Source organism: Vanellus vanellus, assembly GCF_965231255.1.
Source record: "Vanellus vanellus genome assembly, chromosome: 22".
Lineage (NCBI taxonomy): Eukaryota > Metazoa > Chordata > Aves > Charadriiformes > Charadriidae > Vanellus > Vanellus vanellus.
Window position 1 is genome coordinate 3605969 of NC_138927.1, and position 18359 is coordinate 3624327.

At 56.5% G+C, this 18359-nt stretch overlaps 3 protein-coding genes and 1 long non-coding RNA gene across 12 annotated transcripts; 3 read left to right on the forward strand and 1 right to left on the reverse strand.

The window, feature by feature from the left end:
• The first annotated feature begins 1585 nt into the window (after window positions 1-1585).
• On the forward strand, window positions 1586-5499 carry LOC309680549. Of its 8 annotated transcripts, none has more exons than XR_014269950.1 (5): window positions 1586-1938; window positions 3183-3252; window positions 4169-4315; window positions 4683-4788; window positions 5217-5499. It is a non-coding gene; the product is annotated as an uncharacterized lncRNA (long non-coding RNA). The 8 variants fall into 8 exon arrangements; XR_014269951.1 differs by having other exon boundaries at window positions 4257-4315; XR_014269952.1 differs by having other exon boundaries at window positions 3186-3252.
• A 1123-nt stretch (window positions 5500-6622) lies between these two features.
• Window positions 6623-8033, forward strand: LOC309680504 (ras-related protein Rab-42-like; the record flags this gene model as incomplete). Its single annotated transcript, XM_082494146.1, has 2 exons — window positions 6623-6873; window positions 7619-8033. The coding sequence occupies 2 exons, from the start codon at window positions 6623-6625 to the stop codon at window positions 8031-8033; spliced, it is 666 nt and encodes a 221-aa protein (XP_082350272.1).
• A 569-nt stretch (window positions 8034-8602) lies between these two features.
• On the forward strand, window positions 8603-10027 carry LOC309680606 (ras-related protein Rab-39A-like; the record flags this gene model as incomplete). The annotated part of the gene is made up of 2 exons (XM_082494264.1): window positions 8603-8817; window positions 9595-10027. 2 exons carry the CDS (start codon window positions 8603-8605, stop codon window positions 10025-10027), a joined length of 648 nt encoding a protein of 215 aa, XP_082350390.1.
• Window positions 10028-11103: 1076 nt separating this feature from the next.
• On the reverse strand, window positions 11104-18323 carry TAF12 (TATA-box binding protein associated factor 12). Of its 2 annotated transcripts, XM_082493959.1 has the most exons (7): window positions 18242-18323; window positions 16817-16963; window positions 14738-14989; window positions 13498-13575; window positions 13081-13195; window positions 12549-12637; window positions 11104-11576 (listed from the first exon to the last, which is right to left on the reverse strand). In XM_082493959.1, exons 2-7 carry the CDS (start codon window positions 16883-16885, stop codon window positions 11541-11543), a joined length of 639 nt encoding a protein of 212 aa, XP_082350085.1. In that variant the 5' UTR covers window positions 16886-16963; window positions 18242-18323; the 3' UTR covers window positions 11104-11540. The 2 variants fall into 2 exon arrangements, with proteins under 2 accessions (XP_082350085.1, XP_082350086.1); XM_082493960.1 differs by lacking the exon at window positions 16817-16963 and having other exon boundaries at window positions 18242-18311.
• Window positions 18324-18359: the final 36 nt, after the last annotated feature.

The following is an 18359-nucleotide window of genomic DNA, read 5'->3' on the forward strand; positions in this document are numbered from 1 at the left end:
ATCGCGGCTTGCTGGGATTATGTAATTCTTGAAAATTGCATCAAAATCTGCAGTTGAGATTATGACGTACTCTGCCTTTCAGCATGCAGCGTTTAGTAGTAATTACAAAAATGCTTAAACGTTGTTACTATGTTACTTGATGAAGATGTGATGATCCAATTTGGATTCCTTTAAATTGCAGGGACTCTGGGATTACCGTTTGAGTTATAGAGACTGAAAAACATTGAGCCGACTGCCGAGCGGAACGACGTGGGCGTTGCTCCTGTTGGGCACAAAGTGGTGATTTTCAAAGCGTAAGCTGCAAGGCTGCGGGGTGCCCTGTTGCCATTAACGTGTTTAATTAAAAGCTTGACAGTAAGCATTAGGGGTGGCCTGTGGAAAATTCTGACCAGTTTCCAACGGGATGAGGAGTTTGAAACCATTTCTTTAGCAAATGTGGGTCTGTTCCAGTGCAGCCCCGAGTCTGGATTGGGGGGGTCTGATGGGGTCTGGCGATGATGTTTTCTGTGTGAATCCGACTAGAGAAAATTCCTGTTACTTGGCCCATTTTCAGGTGGCAGGTTCATATCCTGCACACCAAGAAGTACTGAACACCCTTAGGTATTTCTCTGAATCCCTTTTGAGGAACAGAGATGTTTGACTGATCTTGGCGTACTCGGTTTCTCATTACCGGCTCGCTAATCCCCAGCTTCTGCTGAACAAGATCGGAGAGGAATTTTTACCTTCATGCCTTGCTATCTCCCAGCGTATCTTGTAAAGCATACTGGATACACCAGTTTCTGGATTTAACCTAGGATTTGCTTAGGCATGAAATTAATTCAATGTCAGGATAGGGTATGAATTTTAAACGCAATAGCTACATTTAGAAACTGATAAAACTAGTTCAGAAAACGTCACTCTGACAAAGCTTGCTTTACCTTTTTGCCTGATCAGAGCATTTCTTCAGAAAGTGTCTCCCTTTTTTTTTGTCTTTCAAGTTACTACACTTCTCTTCCTTAGCACTTATTCCCAGTCAAAATGGTTTTACCAAGTGCAGTCAGTTTTGTAAGAAGGGGTTTTGAGGTTCCCGGCTGTGCTGGGAGGTTTCATCGGGGCTTTGCTGACCTTGTGGTTGGGCACCGCAGACACGCAGAGGGATTTTCTCAGCTCCGTCTTCTCTCCGGCCACCTTCTCATGATGGGCTGAGGTCTACCTGAGCGTCCGTTGGTTTTTGGTATTGCTCTTTTGGGGATTCTCCCCGTCTAGCACTTAGAAGATTCTCTTCCCAGACACTTGATGTTTTCCAAGGTTTTCTGAATTTGGGGGTTGGGTTGTTTTTGCTACAATGAGCAAGTTTCTGTTCTGCCCTAGGATCTGACGGGGAGATTTGGAGGTTCGCTTTGCAGGAGTCGCTGTGCCAAGGAGAATCCGGGCTGCCCAGGGAACGCCTGGTGACGTGGCAGAGCAGCTGTGGGATCCGTGGAGGAGGCGGAGGACAGGATCAGCTGCTTGTAACCTGTCCCTGCCAGCTTTGACAAGGGCCGTTTATAGAAGAGCGTGGTCACTCAAGGTTGGGGGCTCATTTCCAGGCTGATTTCTGCTTTAAATGGGAGCCGGACTTATTCTGTTGGTAATCTGGTGTGTTGGTGGTGGGGTTACCAGCTTGAAAGGGCAATTCCTGAGCACTGATTTGGTTTTGATCTGTGAATTTTGCTCAGAACAGATGAAAAACTTAACTACTGCTTTCCCTCCTCCTTTTTGCACTTTCTCCAGGGCTCAGGGGCAGGAAGCGGGCTCAGTGTCCAAGATCCAGCTTTTCAACCTGATCTCTCTCGGTGGCTGTGGCTTCAGCATCAGTACTTGCAGAGATTTCAGCCCTCCCTCCCGACCAGTTGGCAGATGCTCTCCTTTTAAATCCTTTCCACTGATTATGGATCACGAGCCAGGAACCTGATGGAGGTATTGTTTTGGCAGATGGACTTTTGTTTCTGAAACTTTCCCTCTGTTCCCTGAGGGTGGGCTGTTCCCCTCCCTCCCGCCTTGAAAAGGGAGGAAAGAGTAGGAAAATGTGGCCGCTGCCTTCACTTTTTTTGAAGAGGAACCCCAGAGGTGCACCTTGCGGGGAGGAGGAGGGAGAAGTTGTCTTTGTGCCACCCGGGGGTTGGTTTAGGCGGGCTGGGGGAGCGCAGTCACCCCCCGGTGCAAGTTTGGGGGAGGTTGTAAATCATGGTGGTGTTGCTTGGGGATGGGATTTCCCCTGCCTTCCCTGCTGCTGCTGGAGGAGAGGGGCGCGTTTGTCCTTTGGGGAGGGGGATGGTACGGGGGTGGCATGGCACGGGGGTATGGCATGGGGTGGTGTGGCATAGGGGGGATGGCGTGGGGTGGCATGGGATGGGGATGGGGGGCAATGGCACGGGGGGGCTTGGCATGGGGGCATGGCCGGAGGGGGGCTGTAGGCGGCGCGAACTACACCTCCCAGCAGGCTCTGCGGGAGGGCCCGACCCCAGCAGCCAATCAGCGCCCGCGATGCCCCCTATAAAACGCCGCCGCGGGTTGACTTCCGCCTTTCTCTGTGATGGCAGCCGCGCGGGTTGCGGCTGGGCCGCGGCTCCGGGACAATCCGCCGCCATCCGCCCTCCCTCGGGGCTCTCCCGCCGCTCGGCCCCGCCACATCAGCGCCCCGCCGGCTCTGCGCCCAGGCGGCGGCGCTCCGATGGGCTGCGAAGGGGCAGCGCGGCGGCGGAAGGGCCTTGTTCCCTCCCTCCCGGGCCGGGCCCGGCCTGCGGGGAAGGTGCCGGGGCCGCCGCGGGTGAGTGACCGACCTCCGCTGCCGGGCGGAGGGGCCCCGCAGGCCCGCCCGGCCCTATCGAAGCTGCATCTGTCTGGATGGTGTGGCAGATGCAGTCAAAAAGGAGCCGACAGTGAAGGTTTTTCCTCGACGGTCGCCGCTCAGTTTGAACCTCAGTAACTGTCCGGCAACATTGCGGGAAAATACATGGCCCGGGGGGGCTTCGGGGTCGGGGGGTCGGTGGCCGCTTTGCGGGAACTGGGCCCTGGAGGGGCGGGGGGCTGTCGCTATAAGAAAGCCGTTATCCCAAATACCCCCTTATGGGGTCCGAAATGATGCACGGAAAGGCGGGAGGTGGTGGCTCTCTGCCGTACTTTGTCACCTGCCTGACGCTGAGGTCTGTGTTCTTCCCCAGCAGTGTCCCGGCGTGGGAGGTGGCCGCAGGTGATGGCCGGTGATGCCCTTGGCTCGGCAGCGTTGAGCAGGTGAGATGTGCGATCCGGGCTCGGGAATCTCCCCGTACGCTGGGAATTTGGTTGCCTTCACAGCCTCCCGTGGCCGGAGCAGCGAGCAGCAGTATTTCCCGGCCCTCTGCTAGCAGGTCATGCCAGTGCTGTCCTTGTTCCTGAGGCTGTGGATCCTCTGCAGGGCTCGTTCTTGGGGTCAGGCACTGCAGACGAGGGTTTCCCACTGACGGGGCCTGTTGCAAGTATCTCTCCGGTCATTAAGAACTGCAGAATCCGCTTTTTTCTTGCTCTGTGGAGATCACGTATGGGTGGGATAAGAGGAGACTTCCCAGCATCGCTGGACCTGGCTAGTGGTGGAACTGGGAGTCAAATCTGATCCAAAGCCAGTAGATCACTCTGCTTTGGTTCCATCTGCTGCTCTGGAGCTGTAGTGGGTCTTGTGAGCTTGGCGGTGACTCTGCATGTTTATCCAAGAGCTGTGGCTCTGTACAGTAGCTACAGGTCTCCAACAACATGCAAGAGCAACGGGAAGGTCTTTGACTGCTGGGCCTCTTCTGCCTGTGGCTGTCACTCGCCCCTCCTATATGTTTTTAGGAATTAGGGTGTTGCTTGGGGCCTACAGGAGAGCTGGAGAGGGACTTTTTATGAGGGCATGTAGTGATAGGACAAGGGGGAATGGCTTCAAACTGGAAAGAGGGGAGATTTAGATGAGATATCAGGAAGAAATTTTTCCCTGTGCGGGCGGTGAGCCCCTGGCGCAGGTTGCCTCGAGAAGCTGTGGCTGTCCCATCCCTGGAGGTGTTCAAGGCCAGGTTGGACGGGGCTTGGAGCAACCTGGGCTGGGGGGAGGTGTCCCCGCCCAGGGCAGGGGGTGGCACTGGATGGTCTTTAAGGTCCCTTCCAACCCAAACCATGCTGTGATTCTTCTTGCAAGGCTCCAGTGGTTCCTGAGTGTGTCACTGATGTGTACTCGTGGGTCTGCAGCCTGCTGCTGTCGCTGAGGGTGTTGCGATGTCTTCCAGGGTTGCTTGGTGTTTTGGAGCTCGCTCAGCCGATGGCCTGCCTGCTGGATAGACCTGAGGTGAGAACACATGCCCTTCTCAGAGCACTGTAGCCTGTCCCTCCAGATCCCTTTCCCATCAGATCTGAATACCGATCTTATGGTCGAAAAAGGAGGAAAAATAAAATTCAAACTGGTCTCAGCCTCTTTGCTGGTGCGGTCCTGCTCTGAGAGAGGCCGGTTGGAAGACAGTCTGCTTTTGTCTTGTTCCTTGGGGAGGGCAGGAGTGGGAGTGGATAAATGTCGGGTGTAGGGGGCAGAGACACCGTGAAGATCCGCAGGCTGGGCATCATCTGGGCTGGGTCCAGTGCATTGGTTCCTACCGTACCGTGGACTGTCGACTTCAGATACTTACCCGGGGCTCTGTTGTTTTTTGTTTTTTTTTCAGGAATTACTGAAGAGGCCAAGAGCTTAATGAGCCCCTGTCCCTGCTGAAGGAATTCCGTTTGTTTTCCTGTGAGCCTGAACTGTGGGAAAGCTGTGACACAGAGCATGTGAGTGTCCTTTTTGGGTAACCGCCGGATGTTTGGTCTTTCATGAGTGGGATCTCACCAGGCCTGGAGGAGAGAAGACAGTTAAAGCTGACTGTGCCTGCGCTGCAAGTGGCCAGTCCTAGTTGTGGGAACAATCAGCTTCATTAGTAAGGTTTTTAATTGGGCAGCATGTTATCTGTAGGGCAGAGTGTTGGTGAAATCAGTCGTGCCACGCCGGCCCTCTGAGCGCAGCCTGGTCTGTGATGACTCCTCTCTTTGGAGACTGTTGGATGAATCCTGCGGATATGGGGCTGAGGCCAGGCTAAAGTCACCCCGTGGTGCAGGGAGAGGGAGCAGCAGGGATTGCCTTAAACCGGGTGAAATCTGAAGCAATGCCGAGTCAAACTGCTCTTCGTTCACACTGGATTATTTTTTTATCCCCTCTTTAGGTCCAAGCAGAGTGTGGAGCTGAGATGAGCTCATTCCCTGAGGGTGCCAGTGCTGCAGTGTGAGACTTCGTTCTTTTCCAGCCCTCTTCAGAAGCGGCAGCTCTGCGTAACCAGATCCTGGCTCCTTCCTGAGCCGTGAGCTCCCCCAGGTGGGAACAGCTGCTCCGGCTGCTGCTCAAGCTCCCGTTTACCCACTCGGCGTGGAAGAACAGTCCCTTCTGCAGAGTTTTCTCAGGAGAGGAGCTTGGATATAAAATATTTTGAGGGTGAATAAATGTAATCACTGGAAACTGTTTGCTGTGTGTCCTGTGTTGGGGGTGCGTTGGTCTGGGGGGCACCTGACTGCCCTTACCCGGCGCTGGGGGTAAGACTTGTGAAATACAAACAACTTCTTCCCCCTGAGGTCACCCGTCCTTCGGGGTGAGGTTCTGTCGGTTCTCCCCATGCTCTGTGGTGGGACGGATCTCTGGCTGTGACTGGGATGGGATTATCTCTGCTGGAAATCGATATCTCTGACTGGTTTTTTTTTTTCTGTGCTGCTCATAACATGGAGTTCCTGCCCCAGGGAGCTGATGTGGCAATGCCTTGTACACCGCAGCTGTCTTCACCAGCAGCAGCTCTTCTGCTTTCCCTCCCTCTCACCACTGGAGCTGGCACAGCACTGTCCTGCTGGAGTCTCCCCTCCACTGCCCCGGGCACTGGGTCCCTGGAGTGCAGGAAAAGTGCCTGGGAAGTGACGGAAAAGCATGGACGGGATCCTGTCCGGGCAAAGGCAACACCTTACGATGTTGCCAACACCCTTTGCTGGAGCCCTGGTGACTCGAGTCACCTGTTTTCTCACGATGCAGAACAAATTGGGGGTGAAAGCAGCCCCAGAGCTGTCACGGGGGGCTGTTGTTCCCCATCTGCACAGCTGTCACGAGGGGGAGCGCCGGGTGGTGGCAAAGTCCCCGCGACGGCTGTTTGCAGAGAGCACCTTTGTCCCGGGGACACAAAGTCGGTGCCGCTGATCCCTCTTCCCTTCTCCCCTTGGGGACACAGGAGCCCCTTTCCAGCCCTCGTCCATCCCAGCTCTCCCAGGATTTTGTCTTTCTCGGAGACAGCGTGTTTGTACAGCCGCAGCATGGCTGTCCCCAGCTTTGTCACCAAACCCAGGCGGCGGGACAGAGCTGGCACGTGACAACACCAGACACAGCGTCCCCGGGGACAGGAGGACAAGGATGGGGCCGGCAGCTTCTCTCTCCTCCCCAGGACGGTTTGTTTGTCCACCCCGGGGAAGGTGCTGCGGGGTGGGGACAAGGGTGAGGACCTGTCCCCAGCCCCGCCAGCACAGCAAAGCCCAGCCGGGTCAGGATCCGGCCACCCTGGGGCTGGTCAATCCGCCCTCTCCGAGCACAGCCACCAGCATGGGGACGGTGACAGGTCCCCCCCAGGACCCCGACCCTGGGGGACACTACCAGTTCCGTGTCATCGTGCTGGGGGACGCGGCGGTGGGGAAGTCGTCGTTGCTGCGCTGCTTCGCAGAGGGTCCAGGCGGGGGGACGGCCACCCCCTGCCCCACCGTCGGCGTGGAATTCTACAGCCGCACTGTCCCCCTGCCACCCACCGGCAGGGCCAAGCTGCAGCTCTGGGACACGGCCGGCCAGGAGAGGTTCAGGTGAGGAGGGTGGACACGGGGGGAAGGGGACACAGCCCCCAGGCGGGGCCCCAGCACCCAACTGACTCGTTCCCCCACCCCAGGGTGGGTGTGAAGTCGCCGGCCGGGCGTGTGGGGATGGGCAGCGATGGCTCGCTGGGACGGTGACGCTTTAGGGGCCGGTGAAACCTTGTGCTGGGGTTTAGCGGCAAAGCCGGAGCTGGTTTTGGGGAGCGGCCAAAGTAACGGGGCTGGGTGGGGGTCCTGGGGTGCCGGTGGGCTGGGGGTGGGTGATTCCCTCCCTGATCGCATCAGGCCGGAGCCGGGAGCTCCTGGGAGCGTGAAAGAGGCTCAAATGGGGCGCCGTGGGTTGAAGAGCGGGTGGCGTGGCTGGGGCCAGGGGTCCCGCGCTGCCCCCATCCCTTGGGAGCCTTTGGGGGGCCCCAGGGTCGGTCTGGGGGTGCCCTGTTTCTGCCCGGCGCTCAGCCCCATCAGCACCCACCCCTGGGTGCTGCCACATCCCCACTGCATCCCAGGCTGGGGGGGGGGGGGTCAGAGGGACCCCTGAGCTCCTACAAACCTCCTCTGGAGCCCCCCAGTCGGGGGGGGGGGGGGGGATGCTGAACAGAAAATGGGGTGCAGATGGTCCAGATCTCCCCTCCCTGCTCCTGAGGACCCAAAAATCCCCTGAGCCCCATCACAGGGAAGCGGGTGCAGGGGCTGGTGGGTGCCAGGGTGACCCCCGGGCCCCCCCCGCTGTGCCCAGGTCCATCACCAGGTCCTTCTACCGGAGCGCGGCGGGGGTGCTGCTGGTCTTCGACCTCACCAACCGGGCGTCCTTCGAGCACGTCCCCGAGTGGTACCGTGAAGCCGCCGGGGACCGTCCCCCCGCCTTCGTCCTGGTGGGACACAAGAGTGACCTGGCGGCCGAGCGCGCCGTGTCGGCGGAGGAGGCCGGGCACCTCGCCGCCACCCTGGGCATGGCTTTTGTGGAGACCTCGGCCCGTGGCAACCTCAACGTGGAGTTGGCCTTCCAGATGCTGGCGGGGGGCATCCAGCGGGCGCTGGGCCGGGGGGGACTTGCTCCTCACCGGGGCTGCGGTGGCATCAGGCTCATCCCCAGCCAGAGCCATCGCCGACCCCCGGCCCAGGGGGAGCCCCGGGAGCGCTGCCAGTGCTGATGGGGACAGGGGGACATGGGACCCTCCACCCCTGGGGACGTTTCCCCCCCACTCCCCTGCCCTGCAGCCCCCTGCGCTGCGCGGCGCTGCGTCCCCAGCCAGGCTCGGGTTTATCTCAAGCCTTAATTTGGGGGGGGGCTCTGAAAAAATAATCCTCCCCTCCAGGAGTGTTTTTAATAAACTTGAAGCTTTTTCCGCACTAAATAAAGGCTGTGCCGAGCGCCGGACCGCCAGCGGGGGACGTGCCACCGTGCTCGACCTGTGACACGGGGGGGGGGTGGTGAGGGTGTTGCTGGTGGGGTAAAACACACACACACACACCCCATCTGCATGTGGCTGTGTCACTCGATGGGTCTCATGTCCCCACCGTGACCACCCCCAGGGAAAATGGGACCAGGCACCCCCCGAGCGCTTCCAGCTGGATGGAGCCAAGGAAAAAGGGATGGAAGGGGCCACCCAGCACCCATGGCGGGGCGGGAACGCCTCCTGGGTGGAGGAGCCCGGCGCTGCCTGCCTGTACATGCGCCCGGCGCGGGGGCGGCAGGTCCCGGCAGCCAACGGAGGTGCCGATGGAGCCGCGGTGGCAGTACCAGTTCCGGGTGATCATGCTGGGGGACTCGACGGTGGGGAAGTCCTCATTGCTGCGGCGCTACACCGAGGGCGTCTTCCTGGACGCCGTCAACCAGACGGTGGGGGTGGACTTCTACGTCCAGTTTGTGGAGCTGGAGCCGGGGCTGAAGGTGAAGCTGCAGTTCTGGGATACAGCCGGGCAGGAGCGCTTCAGGTGGGTCCGGCTCCGGCCATGGGGTGGGGAAGGGGTGACAGCACCGGGGGGGGTCCACTTGGATGTGGGGTGCTGGTGGGATGTTGCGATTCCCAACCCTGGGAAGGGCCTGGATGAGGCTGTGTTCCCACCTGTCCCTTTGCCAGGGGGAGCCCCGTGGGTGAGGAACCACGATGTCCCACACCGGGTGGGCCACAGGGGTCCAAATGAACCAGAGCCAAGGGTGTCCCCAGGGAAAGGAGCCTTTGGGGTTGCCTCGTTGGCTCCAAAGGGGGTATGGGATGCCCCCCCCCAGCACCCCTCTGCCCCACCAGCTGTGGAGGGCTGGGGGAAGAGGCTTAGAGCCCATCAGGAACTGGGCAGAGCGGCTTTCCCAGCTCAGCTGCCTCCACACCTCGCTGCTGGGGCTGCCCAGCACCGGCCGGGCTGGCTGCTGGGGAGAGGGGAGCGCAGGGGAAGCGGCTGCAGGGGATGGGGGAATGGCAGAGCTGCGGCCGCAGGGGGTGGGAGAGCTCCGGGACCACGGCCACAGGGGGTGGGAGAGCTCTGGGGCTGTGGCTGCAGGGAACAGCCGAGCTTTGGCGGCCGAGCAGGGACAGAGGTGCTCGGACCACTTACTGGCACAGCAAAAGGGACAATTCTTGCTCTTATGGCTGTGTGAGAGCAGCGTGACGGTGGCAGGGGGCAGGACGTGGTCCAGGCTGCTCCGCAGGCGGGGGAGATGCTGCCCAGGGCGGCCCCGGGGGGCCGCTCACCCCCTTTCTCTCTGTGCCCCAGGTCCGTGACTCGCTCCTACTACCGCAACTCAGCCGGGGGGATGCTGCTCTTTGACCTCACCAACCGCACGTCCTTCGAGAGCATCCGGCAGTGGCACCGGGAGGTGACCGACACGGTCCAGCCATTCCGCATGGTCTTCTTGCTGGTGGGGCACAAGAGCGACCTGGCGGGGCAGCGGCGGGTGGGCAGGAAGGAGGCGGAGAAGCTGGCGGCCTCGCTGGGGGTGCAGTACGTCGAGACCTCGGCCAAGGACGCCAGCAACGTGGTCCAGGCTTTCCAGATGCTGACCTCGGCCATCTACCAGGCGCTGCAAACAGGGCGGCTGGCTGCCACCGAGGCATGGGACGGGGTGAAGTGCAGCATCCCACTGCCGGCGCCGCTCAGGGCTCAGGCACCGGAGAAGAAAGAGAAGCGGAAGAGATGCTCGTGCTAGAGGTGGGGACATTGGCAGCCCGTGGCGGCAGGGCTGGGACACGCTGGGCTCCGGCCACCGCGATGCGCAGGAGGTGAGGCAGAGGTGCAGGCAGCGACTGCACGGGCGCATTAAACACCCGCTGTTCACCTCTCTGCCTGCCCGTGTTTTCCTGGGGAAGGGGAAGCGACCAGCACCGAGGCTGCCCAGGGGAAGGGTGAAGTCCCCAGGCGGGATGGGGCAGGGGTCACCCTCATTCCCCTAATCTCTCTCCCAACCCCTTTCTACAAGGCTGCCCCCATCCCCTGGAGAGGATCCCCCCCCATCCCGGCTCCCACGTCAGGTCAGCATTGATCTGAAACCCCTTTTACTGCCCAACCCGTTGGCTCGGAGCTGCTCTCCTCCTCCCCACTTGGGAGGCCGAGGCCGCCTGGTCTAACAGCGGTTCCTCCCCGTACCCCGAGCTGGAGCAGTCGGGGAACAACTCCGCGTCTCCCCCAGCAGCAGCCGAGTACAGCCGTGGGGCAGGAGCAGCTTCCCTCCGCCCCGAGCGCCCGTCAGACTGGCCTCGCCCGGGAGTCTGCGTGCGTTTATCACACTCCCCGGGCTCCTTAACCGGCACTCACAGGGAGGAGGAGAGCGCTCGTACTGGTTTCTGAACTCCTTCAGCCAAGGTGGGTCCCCCGTAGGCACTGGCGGGTCGAGGGCCCCAGCAGCACACTGATGTTCAGCGGTTCGAGCAGAGCAGGCAGGAACAGGCAGGGTGAGGCAGCCTTTCCTTCCGTCCCAAGCAAGGAGAGAACCAGGATCGCCTTCGTTTCTTGTCCTCGGTCACCGCGTCCCATTCCTAATGGTCCGAATGTCCAAGAGCTGGGGAAACTACTCACCCTGGGCTGGAGGTGAGGAGTGCAAGGCACCAGCTCACCCCGATCAGCACAGCAGAGCCCGGCCAAATCCTTCCACTCACTCTAAAGCCCAGGGCAGGAGATCTCTTACCACAACATCACCACGCGCAGCAATCGGGCACCGCGGAGGCTGCCCGTTTCTCTGGCAATCCCTCCGCACGCTGCCTGAAGAGCACAAGACTGTTCCGTGGGTTTAGATTAATAATTTCTTTATTCATGTAAAACAAACGCAAGTATTTATATAAACACTGACATTACAAAGTACTGGAGCAGGTAGGGGCAGGAAGGAGGAAACAAAAACCTCTACAGATGCTTCTAATACTGTCCCACACAAGATCAAATGCTCTGTCCCTTGGGTAATCACTTATACGATAAACCACTTTCAAGTCACAAATAAAAGTCTCTGTTTTGAGATACGTTGCGCTCTTAGGGGGAATGAGGAAGGGGGCGTAGAACGTTTTTGGCAGATCTCCTCATAAAGTCAAGATATTGCTGCACCATTAATAAAAAATATATGCTTCTCTGTAAAGCATTAAAAAAAATATCCCATGGATGGCATCGTGGAGGTTTTAGTGGAGAGGCAGATATCCCAAAATGCACTGGCGTCTTCTCCCGGCTCTTCCCAGGGGCTATTTCTTGGTAGTTTTGCGAATCAGTGCCATTCTCTGTAAGAAGAAAGAGAAAAACGTGGGAAGCCGAGCGTCTCAGACAAGGTTACAGCAAAACAACCTGTAGCCGAGCAGGAACAAGGTATCTCGGGTTCTCTCGGGACACTGCCTGACTTGTTTCCACACAGGTCTTTCGAGTCTGTCTGAATCTTAATGGGGTCCCAAGCCGGAGCCAGAGGACAAAAAAGCGTCTGTGCTCCTCTCCTCGACACCCGGGGCTGGCAGGTGAAACAGCAACACTAGCGAGGGGCAATGGGATCAAACCCCACCTCAAGGCCTCCTCTCTGCCCAGCAGCTGCTGCGGGAGGTTCAGGAGGGGAGATGCAGTGTCCTCCGTCACCTCCAACGGCTCCTGCGGGGCAGCTCCTCCCCAGCTCTGACCGGACACTTAAAACGCGATGGCCCAATTTGGCGAAAACAAAATTAAGGGGAAAAAAAAACCCCAGGGCTGCTCAGCTCCAATCTACAGCCGCAAGCCTGGAGCAGGGTGTGCTCTCTGCTGCACCTTCCCAGACCTTTAGGCTTTCTGCAGCTGTTTAAATTCTTACGGTGGCGAGCGGCCCGGAGTCCCAGGCGGTGCGTTTTCAGTCCCTTCTGCGCAAAGAAGGAGCACACAATCTGCAAGGGGGCAGCTGACAAGTTACTGTCTGCAGCTCTCAGCTGTTTTGTTTTGGGGTTTTTTTGGTTTTTTGTTTTTTTTGTTTGTTTGTTTGTTTGTTTTTGTTTTTTTAAACCCTTCCCAGCGGGGCTGCGTTTCAGCCAGTGAGTACCACTGCTTCTCTTCAGGCACCACACCACCACAGAGGAGCCAGAGTGACCTCAATCCTCTCCACACAAGCAGGCGAGAGGACTCAGGAAGTTATTTCAAGTCCAAACCATTTGGAAGAGGCTACAAATTCATGTCCAAGACCATCCTCCCTATATCAGGCTTCTACCACGCAATTCTCGGGGTTACTGAGGGCTCTTTACCTGTTTGTGAGCTTCTGTAGTGCAGGCTTTTTTGTAGGGCCTGATTTCTTCAGAACCAAAGCCCGGGATCCACATGTTCCACTGACGCTCTGGAAAAAGAAATCGCAGGTCAGCATGCTCTACCCCAACCGCCCACCGCAAGAGCGGCCTCCTCATCACAAACATACTGGCAGCACGCCCGGCTGGAGCCGGTGGGAAAACCGTGCTGGTGATCTGCGTATCAGCTATAAAAGCTTCCCAAAAGCAGAGCGGCAGAGGGCTGCACAGCATTAAACACGGTAAAGACAGTCCCTGTGCCAGGGACCTTCCAACACAGGCAGATGGACTGCTACAAACCGCGCAACTGCAAAATTTGTAGAGGGGATGGTTAGGGGCAGACACCCCCTTCATTCCCAGAGTATTAAGGAATTATTCAGTAGTAACGAATCTGTAGCTACGCAAAGGTTTCCACCCCAAAGCTGCAGCCGTGCCCTGACTTCAGGGCATACGCTCAGCTCTCAGCTGATGAGGGGGGGATAAATAAATCACTCACCAAGATGCAACTGGACATCTTTCACTTCCAGGGTGTTTGACTTGCGATGCCGCGCAAGCTGGCAGGCAGCCGTCACCACGCTCTCTATGAAATCATCGGCGATCTGCAACAGCATCTGTGGCAGAACAAGGACAACCACCAGTTTTATCAGTACTGAGCAGCCGAAATTATGCGGAAAGTATGAAAACGAACCCGCAGAAGCTAGTATTTCAAAGGTGTTTGCTACAGTCACTGTTGCAAAACCCTTTTTGACACCGAGACGCAGAAACAGGCACAGATGCCTGTTCGCTGCAGCGAACATGAGAATACGGCAGTGTTATATGAACCAGCCCTCCCTGCCTCGGACAAAGGACCATCAGTCCATGAAAAATCCCGGATTAGATCTTTCTGCAGCCCCTGCCATGGGTTGATACCTACTTCCTCCACATCTTCATCCAGCTGCTCATTCGGATCCACCTCACGCACCAGGTCCTGCAATTTCTTCTTGGTTAGAACCTGAGCGTGTGGGAGAAGAGGAGCGATTTACTGCCCTACTTTAGCGAAGCAGCTGCCCACACAGCACAGCCACAAAAGACCTCCTCCCCCGCCACCCCCTCGAGGCCCAAGTCACACGTGTTGACACAGCGTTATCAGTTCAGGAATGGCAGAGATAAGAAATATCAGCTGTTAAGGAGTTATTTTCAAGCATGAGTCATTGCTCTGACCAGAAAGTGGAATGCAGCAGGCTGCGATAAATAAGTCTCCCGCACTAAACTGGCACTAAAACACCACTGGCTAAAGCAAAGCTGCAGGCACGAGGGGACAAAGGCAAAACTGGAAGTCTTAAGAGGTAGACAGGAAGTGCAAGCAACCTATCAGTGACTAAATTGTCTCTCAGGGCATAAAGGCACTATTTCCAGGGCTCTAACGCTTATCACCTTTAGTGTTTCAAATGGAAAACAGGGATACCAGAGTGCTGGGTTATTCCAGGGCAGAAGGCAGCACCCTCTCAGCCCAAACACGGCAGGGAGCAGAAATTTCACTGCTTCTGAATAACAGCAGAGCATCTGCTCTTATAGGATACGGCTGAAAGTTCTCTCCGCTGACCCGTCAGCCTGGTCGGATGAAGCAGACACACATGGGAAATTCCTGCCTTTCCTGGTGCTCTCACACCAAGGGCAGAACTGCTGTGCTCGCCTTTGTGTTGGGGTACTCGTACACTTCCCAGAGAGGTCATGGCACCAGCGAAGCCCGCGGAGAGCCCAGAGCGGGTTCCCGGAGCACTTGTTGGGCAGCAGTGTATTTTATGCACGTCAAAGGCTCCACACCACAACAAGCAAACACGCCAGCCAGCAGCTCCTGGCAGTGATGCCGCCTCTCGCTCCACCCCAAACCTGCACTGTTATTTCTCCTGTCTAAACCACATTTAAAAAGAATTTTCAAATCATGCCTCCAATATACATTTTCCTGAGACTGAAAAAACCTGCACACCTACAGCGTCCATACCCCATCCAGCCTGAAAGCGCCTGGGAGGGAAGAAATATATGAAGATATTTGCTCGCTCAGTAACTGATACTTTAATAGACATTGAGTTTTTGCTGGTAGTTTAAAGATGGAATTAAGCCACAGGCAGGTCTGAGCATCTTCCCCATTATCCTAAAGCAGAGGATAAAATTACCTGGTTGCTTTCAGGACTGAGCCGTCCTCCTCCGCTGGGCGTCCCCGGCATCTTTGCCACGGTGGTGCTGTTAGCCATGGAGCTCTGCGGGGGAGTGCTGGCTGGTTCTGGCTTTACGGAGGAGAAGTTGGAGAGGTTGATCAAGGTAGATGGGCCAAACTGGTTCATAATCTGTTGGGCTTTAGCTTTTAGATCATAAAGCTTATCTAGGTCCTGCTTCTTCTTGGGGTTGTGGGGACCCAAACCAATCAACTGGAAAAGGAAACAAAAGTCAGAGTTAGCAAACAGAAGGAATTCAACAGGGTGATTACGTCTCTGTCCAGAGTAAACCACAGTGTCCTGACGGGGCCCAGACGTTTATAGAAGACTGGGTCTCTCTGGACGCAGCAAGAAGGGAGGAGCAATGTTTAGAAGAGAAAACATTCCCTGCTATAGGGAATATGAAGCTTGCCACGAGAAGCACAGTGGCTGCGTGCCACACACTGACAAGAGGTGGCAGCTCTGCAGTGGTGCCGACCCGCCTGCTCGTTCCTCGGGCTGAATTCCACGTGCCGTGTCCACCCCTCGCCCTCTGGTTAGGGCCTTTCTGAACAGATTTCTCTTGGACCACAAACAGCTTTGAGGAAAAGACCACACAAAGAAGATTAAACTAAAGGACACAGCTTGCTCCCGCGGCAGCAATGCAGGGGAACAGCAGGCACAGCGTTTGAGTCTTCATTTCCACACTCCACGGGCCTGACAAGAAGACAGTGTTCGAGCTCCCTCGGGTGTCTGCCGCAGGGTGGAGGTCTTGTTTTCGGCAACACCACACTTCAAGCCTGACCCACAGCGATCCCTTGATGCCGGCTTGACAGCACAGGGTTCGGTTTCACTTCCAAGAGCACAAGTCTGGGTACTCAGAGGTAACATGACAGAAACACACGCACACACCCACACCTTCGATTTGTTCTTCCCACACCGGGCAACTGACAGCGACAGTGAATGAAGTCAGGTTTTCTGAGCTGTTAACTGCAAACCAGAAGTGGGTTGCGGCAGCTTCACTGGTTACTCAGATCTTCCAGGTTCACCCTTCTTCGGTGTCTAACTTCTTCAGGTTACCAGCCGCTGAGCCAGCATACAGACTGACTGGCAACTACTAGATTTCATGGCTGGAAGGCTCTAAACCCCAGGACTGATGAAGCTTTGCTCCGTCCTTGCTACTCCACGGAAGGAAACTCATCCAAACCTTGGGCCTTCCACCCCAAGCGCTGTGGGCAGCAGTGACAGGTCTGTCACGTGAAATGAGCATTTAAGGAATGGTTTAATGTAAAAGCCCCTCACGTGGCAGCGGCTGCAGCAGCTGCTGTTGGGCCCAGAGACGGGTGAGAAGCAGATGAGTCTTCTGAAAAGCCCATGCGTTTCAGGGTAAACTTACTTAGAGAAGAAGAGAGTTTGTTTAAACAGCTTTACAGCACATTTGCATACAAAGTGATGAACACAGCATCCGCTACCTGAGCTACAAACATTTTCCCCTCATCAGAGCAAGCTTTGTTAGTTTGGATTAATTCATACCAAAACACAAACCAGAAATCACACAGGAGTACTTTTAAGCAGCTGCTTTAGTGCTTCATTCCAAGGCACACTCATGCACTGCCGCGTCTACAGACACGGAGACCTTTTAGGAGAACCTATATCCAAGATGCATTTCTGTAGCGCCCTCAGCAAGATCCTAGCTCAATTTTAACTAATAAACAATGGAAAACATTACACTCACACCCTAAACCCCCTCAGATGGTATTTCTGGATGAACAGCCCAGTACAAGATCAAGATTCAGTGTGCTAGTCTTGGTTTTAGCTCCCACCTCGCTTCACAAATGCAGAAAGCAGGAATTCTTACCCACCATGCAGGGAGGAAGCTCCGAAATCCTTGGGCAGAAAGCACTTTATTAGCATAAAGTTGCTTTGTTCATTTATTTGCGGATCTTACTGCACCCTTTGGGTTATCGTTAAGATCACCAAACACAAAACTAACGGGATGCGCAGATTCCCGGGACAAATCCCGCATGCCGGCCCCATGGCAAGCCCCAGCACTCTACTTACAGCTATCTGAGTGTCTAGATCTTTAATTACATCAGCAACTGCTGTGGGGCCAGCGAATGGAGAGGCCATTTTCCAAAGCCTTCCCAGTACGTCCGCAGTCAGCGTTAACCTACTCTCGCTTCCTCCTCTTCCATATAACTCTCATTCCTACAGGAACACCAGATATTTTTCGTATCACCCATTCTATCATAAGATGGCGAGAGGACATAAGAGAGCGTGTGTTGTCACAAGAGGGCTTAGCTATCAGAAGATATTACACAATCATGAGCAGTACGTGAGTGTCCGCTGCTGCGGAGAACAAGGCATCTCCCGGGATCCTTAAGCAGGAGCAGAAATTTGGCCAAACTCCATTTCTCTGTCAGAAGACAGAGTATCTTGGTATCTGCTGTCAGCAGTGATGTGCAGGTGAGCCCGGACCTCTGCAACAGCAGCTTCCTCTGCGGCAGGAATAGGTCTGGTGGCTGCAATTAGCATCACCGACCCACTGTAACTCATTAGCATCGACAGCGGAGAGTTACAGCTGTAATTAAAATCTATATTAAAGCCAAACAAACCTTTGGCACATTCCTTGGGGTGCTCGGGGGGGGGGTGGTGTCCCACTTCCATTAAGACATGACAATTTTCATCAACTATTTAAATAGGTTTGCAAAGGACTGTCCAGTCCAGATGTCCCTTAATAGAGAAAATATTAATAGAGAAAACTGGGAAAGTTCTTGGGTTTTGCTTTAGTTATTATAAACATGAGACAAAGCCCTCCCTTACGCTGCTAAAGGAAGCATCTGTTACGAGCACTGATCCATTAGGTGCACTAGCTAAAAGGGAATAAATAAGAAAGGCCCTTTTCCCCCCGGATGTGTTTGTTAGATGCTGAAGGGTGACTCAAACCTCCTTTCTCTTCACCCCACAGCTTCCAGCTTCACGTTTTACCCCCGAAGCACCAACGCTTGGCATCTAGGGAGCAGCTCTGAGAGCTTTTCTTCCAGCACCGTCTCAGCCACCAGCATAAAGAGGCCACCAACCCCACGACTGCTCACGGGCAACGCCATTACGGGACCGAACGAATCCTCCCGGTGCAAAACGTTTTCTCCGGCAGCCGGGGAGCCGCGGCCAAAGCCGTAGGGAAGGGCCAAGGTCACCGACAGCCACCTGCAGCCCACACCGGGCCGGGCCCCGCCTGTCAGGGCTTGCGGGGGTCGCCCGTCAGGCCCCGGACACCCCCTCCCCAGCCGGTTCAAACCCCACAGGAGCGGAATCTTGAACACCGGCTGTAGGCCCGGCCCTGCCCGGGGAGCGGTGGGACACGGCCTACCGCGCCCACCACCGACTCCCTCCGCGTTTCAGGCTGTAAAAGCCCGTGTAAAACAGCCGGAGGCTCCCGCCGCTGGGGAAAGGACCACCCCGAACCCCCCGCCCGCCGTCCCGTACCTCCCCATGACCCGCGGGCGGACCGACGCCCCGCCGCCGGCTGCGCTCCCTCCGTCGCGCACTCCGAGCCCTTCCGGGGGCACCGCCCGCCGCTACCCGGAAACACTTCTCAGCACCA

Excerpts from the sequence above, each read along its gene's own strand:
- TAF12 (XM_082493959.1), bottom strand. The coding sequence starts at position 16,885 with ATGGCCTCTCCATTCGCTGGCCCCACAGCAGTTGCTGATGTAATTAAA. Across the intron at positions 14,990-16,816 it reads ATCTAGACACTCAGATAGCT|TTGATTGGTTTGGGTCCCCA; the intron begins GTAAGTAGAGTG and ends TTCCTTTTCCAG. Across the intron at positions 12,638-13,080 it reads AGATGTCCAGTTGCATCTTG|AGCGTCAGTGGAACATGTGG; the intron begins GTGAGTGATTTA and ends TTCTTTTTCCAG.